At 36.3% G+C, this 10,817-nt stretch overlaps 1 protein-coding gene across 1 annotated transcript; it reads right to left on the reverse strand.

The window, feature by feature from the left end:
* Positions 1–7,939: 7,939 nt before the first annotated feature.
* Positions 7,940–10,334, reverse strand: LOC125469476 (UDP-glucuronate 4-epimerase 3-like). The gene has a single exon (XM_048566842.1). It carries the CDS (start codon positions 9,622–9,624, stop codon positions 8,308–8,310), a length of 1,317 nt encoding a protein of 438 aa, XP_048422799.1. The 5' UTR covers positions 9,625–10,334; the 3' UTR covers positions 7,940–8,307.
* Between the last annotated feature and the right edge of the window lie 483 nt (positions 10,335–10,817).

Genomic DNA, 10,817 nt, shown 5'->3' on the forward strand with positions numbered 1-10,817 from the left:
TAATGGCTCATGTTGCACGGGCTCATCGGTGGCGTCATGAGCACAATATATACGTGTTCTTGAATTGTTCATCGTGTCTGGCTCATATTCATCAACGGCTTCATAATCGTACTCATCTTCCACAATCATGTTGTGAAGAATGATACATGTTATCATGATGGATCGAAGCGACTCTACATCAAACAATCTGGCAGCACCCCTAACGATCGCCCAGCGAGCTTGGAGGATATTGAAACAACGCTCCATATCCTTCTTGCACCCCTTTTAATAGCTTGCAAAGTGTTTTTTCTTTGCACTTCGTGGACGTGGCACTGTTTTGACAAATGTTGACCATCGCGGGTAAATGCCGTCAGCTAGGTAGTATGGCTCGTCGTACATACGTCCGTTGACCTCATACGTGACTTTTGGTGCCTTTCCTTGCAGGACATCGTTGAACACTGAGGATTGGGCAAGGACGTTGATGTCATTTTGAGCTCTGAGACCTCGAAAAAGGCGTGCCAAATCCATGTATGAAAAGATGCCACCACCTCCAGAATGATACTTTTTGCTCATTTTCTGTCCCCATAAGCGCCTTGCCATGCACTTGGACAGTTTTTCCACGTTCAGTGCATACAATCAATGCTTTCAATCATCCTAGGAAAACCACGCATCTCGGCCTTCTTCAACAGCCGTTCCAAGTCCATGTTTGTAGGTTTGCGGAGGTACTCAGTGGTGTAGATAGATTCGATTGCTTCGCAAAACCTCATCAGGGACTCAAGAATGGTTGATTTCCCCATCCTCATTATCTCATCCACTTGGTCTGTATATAGGCCTGGCAATTTCTGACACGACCCGATAACCCGACACGACACGACACGAAATTAACAGGTGTTTGGGTCGACACGATAACGAATCGGGTCTTATCGGGTAACCCGATAAGCACCTGTTAAGATAACGGGTCGGGTCGGGTATACACGTGGGTAAACACGATACACGATAAGCAGAATATTATTTTATAATTTTATAACCCCTAAAAAAATATTGTAATAATTATATACATTAATTTTACAATTTTATACCCCTAAAAATTATAATAAATATATATATATATATATATTAAATTAACTATAAAATTTATAATAATTATAATAATTATATATACTATAATAATTATACCCCCAAAATATTAAGTCTATCTATACTAATTATATTATATATATATATATATATTAAATTTTATAAAAATTATAATGCATATTAATTAATAATTTAATATGCATGATCATGCATTTGCCAACTTGCCGTCCTTTTTGGAAAAAAAAATGGAGGGAAAATGAAAATGTTAAGAAAAGTTGAAAATAAAACAAAAAAGTGAGGGAATTAGGGAAAGATGTTGGAGGGAAAAGTGAAAATGATAAGAAAAAGTTGAAAAGGAAACAAAAAAGAGAGGGAAAAATGAAAATTAATAGAAGTGGTGACAAATTTTTTTTTTTTTTTTAAGTTATTAACTTTTTATCACACACATGACTGTCATGACATATCTCACTATTTTTATAATGAACACGTGACACGTGATGTATGTACTATTCCGTGTACCAGTCAATTATAATTTATACGTACAAAATAAATAGATTTAAATCTACTTAATAAATATATATATATATACACACACACACACACGGAACTTGATTGATGGCATACGAATTCTCCAAAACTAATTTCAACGATCCAAACCGTCAAAATTGTTTGTATATGCTTGGAGATCATATCAGCAAAAAATCACAAAAAAAAAACATTCAGAGATCAAGTAACGGGACAAAGCTTTTCAACGGTTATAAACGAAAAATCACGATTTAACGGTTATTTTAACTCCGATTTTGATGATTTTTTATAACTACACTTCTTGACCCTATATGAATACAATGAATGAATTCGATCTTCAATTTAAAATATTTACACAAGTGGATACCACAAAATCTTATGTTATACTTAATAAAAGTATAAATAAACTCTAAGTGTTAGTCAATCTATCGTTTTACGAATTCTCCAAAACTAATTTCAACGATCCAAACCGTCAAAATTGTTTGTATATGCTTGGAGATCACATCAGCAAAAAATCACAAAAAAAAAACATTCAAAGATCAAGTAACGGGACAAAGCTTTTCAACGGTTATAAACGAAAAATCAAGATTTAACGGTTATTTTAACTCCGATTTTGATGATTTTTTATAACTACACTCCTTGACCCTATATGAATACAATGAATGAATTCGATCTTCAATTTAAAATATTTACACAAGTGGATACCACAAAATCTTATGTTATACTTAATAAAAGTATAAATAAACTCTAAGTGTTAGTCAATCTATCATTTTACGAATTCTCCAAAACTAATTTCAACGATCAAAACCATCAAAATTGTTTGTATATGCTTGGAGATCACATCAGCAAAAAATCACAAAAAAAAAACATTTAAAGATCAAGTAACGGGACAAAGCTTTTCAACGGTTATAAACGAAAAATCAAGATTTAACGGTTATTTTAACTCCGATTTTGATGATTTTTTATAACTACACTCCTTGACCCTATATGAATACAATGAATGAATTCGATCTTCAATTTAAAATATTTACACAAGTGGATACCACAAAATCTTATGTTATACTTAATAAAAGTATAAATAAACTCTAAGTGTTAGTCAATCTATCGTTTTACGAATTCTCCAAAACTAATTTCAACGATCAAAACCGTCAAAATTGTTTGTATATGCTTGGAGATCACATCAGCAACAAATCACAAAAAAAAAACATTCAGAGATCAAGTAACGGGACAAAGCTTTTCGACGGTTATAAACGAAAAATCAAGATTTAACGGTTATTTTAACTCCGATTTTGATGATTTTTTATAACTACACTCCTTGACCCTATATGAATACAATGAATGAATTCGATCTTCAATTTAAAATATTTACACAAGTGGATACCACAAATCTTATGTTATACTTAATAAAAGTATAAATAAACTCTAAGTGTTAGTCAATCTATCGTTTTACGAATTCTCCAAAACTAATTTCAACGATCCAAACCGTCAAAATTGTTTGTATATGCTTGGAGATCACATCAGCAAAAAATCACAAAAAAAAAACATTCAAAGATCAAGTAACGGGACAAAGCTTTTCAACGGTTATAAACGAAAAATCAAGATTTAACGGTTATTTTAACTCCGATTTTGATGATTTTTTATAACTACACTCCTTGACCCTATATGAATACAATGAATGAATTCGATCTTCAATTTAAAATATTTACACAAGTGGATACCACAAAATCTTATGTTATACTTAATAAAAGTATAAATAAACTCTAAGTGTTAGTCAATCTATCGTTTTACGAATTCTCCAAAACTAATTTCAACGATCAAAACCGTCAAAATTGTTTGTATATGCTTGGAGATCACATCAGCAAAAAATCACAAAAAAAAAACATTCAGAGATCAAGCAACGGGACAAAGCTTTTCGACGGTTATAAACGAAAAATCAAGATTTAACGGTTATTTTAACTCCGATTTTGATGATTTTTTATAACTACACTCCTTGACCCTATATGAATACAATGAATGAATTCGATCTTCAATTTAAAATATTTACACAAGTGGATACCACAAATCTTATGTTATACTTAATAAAAGTATAAATAAACTCTAAGTGTTAGTCAATCTTTCGTTTTACGAATTCTCCAAAACTAATTTCAACGATCCAAACCGTCAAAATTGTTTGTATATGCTTGGAGATCACATCAGCAAAAAATCACAAAAAAAAAACATTCAAAGATCAAGTAACGGGACAAAGCTTTTCAACGGTTATAAACGAAAAATCACGATTTAACGGTTATTTTAACTCCGATTTTGATGATTTTTTATAACTACACTCCTTGACCCTATATGAATATAATGAATGAATTCGATCTTCAATTTAAAATATTTACACAAGTGGATACCACAAAATCTTATGTTATACTTAATAAAAGTATAAATAAACTCTAAGTGTTAGTCAATCTATCATTTTACGAATTCTCCAAAACTAATTTCAACGATCAAAACCGTCAAAATTGTTTGTATATGCTTGGAGATCACATCAGCAAAAAATCACAAAAAAAAAACATTCAGAGATCAAGTAACGGGACAAAGCTTTTCGACGGTTATAAACGAAAAATCAAGATTTAACGGTTATTTTAACTCCGATTTTGATGATTTTTTATAACTACACTCCTTAAAGGCAATAGATCAAGCCAAAGTTCCAATATAATTTCATGATGTTCGATGTAAATTGAAGATTTTGTAAATGGAGGTGTAAACTTTTAAGAAAGACTTACAATCTTAAAAACAAAAACTCTTTATCCTTGCACATTTAATATTTGTAATAGATTAGTAGTGTATGTATTATTTTTTTTTATTAGGCTTTCATTTTCGAGTGTAGATATAGTACTTGAACGAGAAATGTTTTAATGTTTTCAAGTAATATTTATGTCGCAATGTGTGGTATGTGCAAATTGTAAAAAAATATATTTTTTTCTTAACGGGTCATAACGGGTCATAACGGGTCGGGTCACTTTACCCGTTGGGTAAAGTGACACGACCTGTTAAGGACCCGTTAAGATAACGGGTGTGACACGACACGACCCGTTAAGATAACAGGTGTTACACGAACACGACAGACACGACCCGTTTGCCAGGCCTATCTGTATATGCTCCATATGCAAGCATCTGCAAGGCAGCAGTAATTTTTTGCTCAGGCAGTAGACCCATAGCACCAAAAGCATCATTCTTTTGCATAAAGTAAGAATCATGGTTGCAAACTGCAATCATGATTTTGTTGAACAAATGTCGTTCCATTCTAAAATGACGTCTAAAGTACGTATTAGGGAATGCACTATTAGGGACAAAATAATCATCCAAGAGTTCCATACCTCGTCGTTGCCTGCTTCTATCAAGGTTTTCGGAACGACTGGGGCTGCAGATCTAAGCCACAGCTTGGTTGACTCGACGGGAATGTGAGGCTCTGCCCATTCTTACTTCGTCATCTCTCCTTCTACGCTCCTCATCCTCTTCCCTCTCATTTTTTGCCCCCTGGTGATTGAACATTGCTTCTGATTGGTTAAACAATTCTTCCTCTTCTTGATCGAGTTCCCACATCATCCTTAAGGAAGAAGAAGACATTGTAAGAAAGAAACAGAAACTATGAATAATGATACAGATTTTTGTGAAGAAGGAAGCAGAAACTATGAATAATGATAGAGATCTTGAGAAAATTGGTGTGAGATTTGTAAGGATGGATGGTGGATTATATGGAGGATTCAGAAAGAATTAGGTTGTACATAATGTCACGTGCCATGCCGTCATTCGTTAAAAATCTGATGGAAATCTATCCTCAAAGATTGTAAACAGATTATGACACATGGCGCGACGTGATTGGTTAATAATCTTATCAGAAATTCATCACCAATAATTGTATTTTCGGATAATGACACGTGGCATAACGAGTACGATTAAAAAATTTATCGGAAATCCATCCCCAATAATTGTCTTTTCGGATTTTATGACAAGTGGCGCAACGACAACGATTAAAAATCTTATCCGAAATTACAAATAAATTTATTTTGTATTATTTAATAATACTTCGGATAATGACATGTGGCGCAACGAGAACAATTAAAAATCTTATCCGATATTACAATTAAAATTATTTTGTATTATTTTATAAATAAAAAAATACTAATATTTTATTGCCTATTGCCAGGGTTATTGAAGTGTAACGGTGGAGATGCAAATGCTATTGCCAGGGCTATTACTGTTCATTAAGGGCAGTTACTGTTCATTTGGTGGATTAAACAGTGCATAGCCTGGGGGGAGGGCTCCAACGCTAGAGTTGCTCTTAGAATGTTACCAATATTCCTATGCCATCCTGATCTTTCAAGTGTCTTTCATTAATTCAAACAAGTCTGTCTAACTACTTACTCGGCCCTAATCCACTAATTTGGGCCCAAACAGTTTTACCGGACAAAAATTGATTGCTGTGAGGAAATTGGACGAGGGTTACTTTTGTTAAGTTTTTGAGTACTTCAAATATGTCAGGATAAGGAATCATTTTTTAGTTCGGACACCTAGATTTCATATTGGTGCTTCTTTGATTCTCTCTTCTATAGATATAGAAGGGTTTCTTGCAGAACCGGCATCACTTGGTGCACTTGGAAACACACAACTTGGTAAGCATAGTTTGGAAGTTCCTTCTAATTTGGTTTCGTTTTTGTGTACATTTCAGAGAACATGATGATCATGACTCCATTGTCACAGTCAAGTACTTTTGGGAAATGACCTTTCTCCAACTTCTTGCAAAACAATCCTAATGATTCAGTGTTCCTGCAACTTATTCGCACACAAACTACTAGCTTACAATACAATGCTTTCGTCCCTAGCATGTAAAGAAAGTATAACAAAGAGTCGAGCGTATTCTTGCCGTCTTCTGGAACTATTTTGTGCCAGAGCACTGCTGTTATTCATTCTGCATTTGCAAACACTACGAGTCTACGAATCTTTACTTACCCTACTTGCATGCCAGCAATGTACAAACCATGTTACCGAAAAGAAAAAGAAATGCCCAGCCCTGTATTTGGACAACAGAATTATCATCTTTGTCATAATTCACTTACTAAACAAAGACAACATACAGTTTTCCAAAACCATATCATGCACAAACAAGGAAATGTGGATAAAAAAGATGAAAGAGTTACTTGAGGTAGTTTTAAGTTTTAACATACGTATAATGCCAAACAGGTCTTTCAAAATCAGCCGAAGGAGCAAAATGCGTAAGAATTCAAGTGAGTTCATCAAACTATGGACGGCAGCCAGAGCTATACATAGAGTTAGACTTCTAAGGGTTTTATATCCGAACAACGTTAACCATATTGGAGGGAAAATGTCATTAAGTCACATTTGAACTAATGTAGCAGTTGGCTAAATGAAAAATGTAGGTAATTGCCTCGTTGATGGGCTGAGATGGTTACCAAAATGAAAGTGGGATTGGTCTCTCTTCTCGGTACAAACATAGGTTGTTCATTTTGTGCATGGTTGTCTCATTGACAAGTGACAACCACAAACTCCCTTGCTGTGCGTACAAGAGAAGAGAAGAACCATGACTGCAAGTTCCGGTTTGTATGCATGATTATTATACTGTTAGGGTTTTATCAGCAACTGCATTATTGCAGTTAGCATTAGGGTTTATCATTAGTACAAACTAATGAAAGACTTGTAGTTTGGACTTTGGATACTTGGTTGATTGGATCCTTGTATGGAATGGTTTGCAAAAAGAAGAAAGGTAAAGTCTGTAACAAAAGAAATTGACAACAGAAGGAAGATATATAAATAAATGAATAGAAGTTTTCACTTTCCACTCTTTTATGTACTTCTATATTCATCGTCTTTCAACAAAAGAAGAAAACCAAAAAGTTAATAAGAACCCTAAACGGGAGAGAACCAAATGCCAGAGAGATCCAAATCTAACTCAAAGTAACAATTAAAAGTTCTTTTGCTACCTATGTCATAAACGAGGAACACAGTAAATGAGCACCGCAAATTCGTGATCTAGAGTACAAAGCTTAGTAGAACATATAATTTTAGCACCCCAAATATTGTGTGTATTAATGACAGTATAAACCAGAGAGTAAAGGAAAACCGAAATGCAAACCTGATATGCAAGAAGCTCTGTCATTAAGGATTAGTCTTGCAGTTGAGCTACATGACATACTTAAGCACGTTCTAAAGGTCAGTGCAGGATGACAAAGTCAGCTGCAAAATTAACCATAAAACAGCAGCATAGGAATCGATGGACATCAATTACAAGAAAATGCATTGTATGAAAAACAAATAACGTATTACACAAAAATACTGTAATTCACGTCATATAGTATTAAGGACCCAAACTATCATGTGCTATTTTATTGATTGCTTGGCAATGATACACGTTCACCAATTAGCACATGTTCTATCAGTCATGAATTCTACAACGCCGTAGCTCCAACAATTACATTCCAAGAAAAAAAGAAAGAGATGGTCCTCGATTTCGCTCAATACAGCATGGGAGTGCTTAGAAAACAATGTCCCTAAACCACAAAACTTCTTCACCATAGTTCACAAGGTTCCTCCTCATATGGCATTACATCGTTATGATATATGGAAAAACGTACCGGGAAATGACAGAAATGTTAAAAAAACAATCGTAAGAATTATAATGAACAAGAATTCGAAGGGTTCTACCGCACAATGAAAAGAATTTTGTCACCCAGAAGCCTTCTTCCCACCAGAATAGTAACTGAGGTACCACCGAACGAATTTCTTCAGCCCTGTCTGCAGATCAGTTGTAGGCTTATATCCAAGTTCCCTCTGAGCCGAACTAATGTTTGCGTGTGTAAACTGAACATCCCCATTACGTGGCAACTTCATTATATTTCTCTTAGCCTTCACCTTCAAAAGCCTCTCCAAAATGGTCACAAGATCCGTAACTGGCACTGGCGATGTATTCCCCAAATTGAAAACCCGCAATTGGGCAGGCCCCTTCTTCTTTCCTCCACTCCCAGTACTCTTCTCAGCGGTATCTAATGACGCCAAGCATCCCTTCACAATATCATCAATGTAGGTAAAATCCCTTGCAACGGTTCCATGATTAGCCCCCTCAAAGATTGGAATGGTCTTCCCCTTCAATATATCCCTCGTGAAAAAGAAGTATGCCATATCAGGCCTTCCCCAAGGGCCATAAACAGTAAAGAACCGCAACCCGGTAAGGGAAAGGCCATAGATATGGTTGTAAGTGTGTGCAATTTCCTCACCGGCTTTCTTGGTGGCGGCATAGAGACTAGCCGGCTGGTCAGTCCGGTCTCTTTCCGAAAAGGGTACCTTAGTATTTAATCCATAAACAGAACTAGAACTTGCCCAAACAATTGCAGGTTGTGGATTTGCATTTTTACAAACTTCAAGAAGATTAACAAGACCAGCTATATTACTATGAACATATGAGCCTGGGTTTTCCATGGCATACCTCACACCAGCTTGGGCAGCCAAATGCATCACATGGGTGAACGCCACTACCTCGAAGAGCTTGCTCAGCAAAGGGGCGTCGTTTATGTCGCCTTCCACAATGAACACCCCACTCCGCTCCAAAAGCGCCTGCCGAGCCCTCTTCAACGAAGGGTCGTAGTAGTCATTAAAGCAGTCCAGACCAAGGACCCCATCTCCACGGCGTTTAAGCGCCGCCGACACGTGGGTCCCGACGAAGCCGGCAGCACCGGTGACGAGGACGGAGATTCCGTGGCGAGACCGGACTTTGGCAGAGGACCTGACCCGTTTTTCCCAGGCGGGTCCGCCCCAATTGTAGGTTCTGAGAGAGCGGCGGGAGGGATCGGACGGCAGAGAATTGGGGGACGGGGAGTGGAAGAAGAAGATCAAGATCAAGCCGAGGAAAACGAAGGACCAGAATGTGAGCTTGGCGAGAGAGCCGTGCCCGCGGAGGCGATGAATGTAGGGCGACTTGTCCATCTTGAACTTGCCGGGCGTTGGCGGACTGATGTCGATGTGGGACATTTGCTTTAGCTGGGTCATCTTCAATGGCGAATGTGAACAAAACCCAGGTATCGGGTTGCTGAATTTCGGCCGGAAAGCTTGGGATTTGGGTCCGGTTTAGGGTTCTACGAACTGGGTTCCTCGAGATTTCCTCAGAAAAAGGCGGTGGTGGCGGCGGTGGCGGCGGTAGCGGTGGTTGCAGATAAGAAAAAGTGAGCTCCTTTTAGCTCCTATCCATGTTCTGGTTAGGTAGTGGGGGAATCTTCTGGTTTCTTGGAGAGATGGGTTGTTGGTGGCAGCAGTTTCTCTTCTTTTATGCAGAAAGAGTAAATGCAAAGTTGAAAGCTTTTGATTTGGGTTAATGATCTGTGATTAATCACTGTTTAGAGAGAGAAAGAGAGGAAGAAGAGGAGAGAGAGATTGATGGAGATCAGAGGACAAGGAACTGCAATATTTAATGAAGATCAAACAAGACAAAGAAACTGTTTAAACTTAATTAAAATCAGTTTATCTGATGGTGGTTTTCTGCAAAGATAGCTGGTTTTGGTTTCATTTTTCGGTTGATAGTTTTGGTTGATCAAAAGAAAGAAAATTCAGAGATTTTGGTTTTTGTTTTTGTTTTTTTTTTTGTAGGCTGTCAAAAATTAAAAGATTTGTTTAATGGAGGAACGAGAATTCCAAATTTCAGGGTGGAAGTTTTAACATTTGATTGGTTGGGAACCCCTCTAAATTTTTGGGATTTATTTTGGGATATTTATTTTTGGATATTTTATGGGGGAGTTGTATCTATATTTGGGTTGGGGTTATAATATAAACGTTTAAGGCTTTGAGGAGTGTGGGGATGTGGTTTGTTTGTTGGAGAGTTTGACTCATTGAGTAAAAAGAATTTAATTTAGCTCCCAAACTAAAAAGAAATAAAAAAATTACAGCAAATGGCTCATTGGTAAGGATCCGGATTGTAGCTCCCCAATAAACAAAAATTGTCAGATGTCTCATGTTCAATACTCCGAGCTAGTGAGTTTTTTTTTTATTGTGGTCACAGGTAGAGTGAAATTCCTTATAGTATCTCCGGGTTCAGAAGAGGTGAATAAGTGTGACGTGCCACCAGTTGTCTTCCTTTTAAAAAAAAAAAAAATAAAAAGAAATTAAAAAAAAAGTAACTAGCTTTTAGTTTTTGTTTTTGTTTTTCTTTTTGACCTAAGCACCTTCGGGAACATTCTATACAAAAAAAA

The sequence above is a fragment of a genome, unplaced genomic scaffold (genome assembly GCF_019419815.1).
Source record: "Pyrus x bretschneideri cultivar Hongxiangsu unplaced genomic scaffold, Pyrus_bretschneideri_v1 Contig43, whole genome shotgun sequence".
Taxonomy (NCBI): Eukaryota; Viridiplantae; Streptophyta; class Magnoliopsida; order Rosales; family Rosaceae; genus Pyrus; species Pyrus x bretschneideri.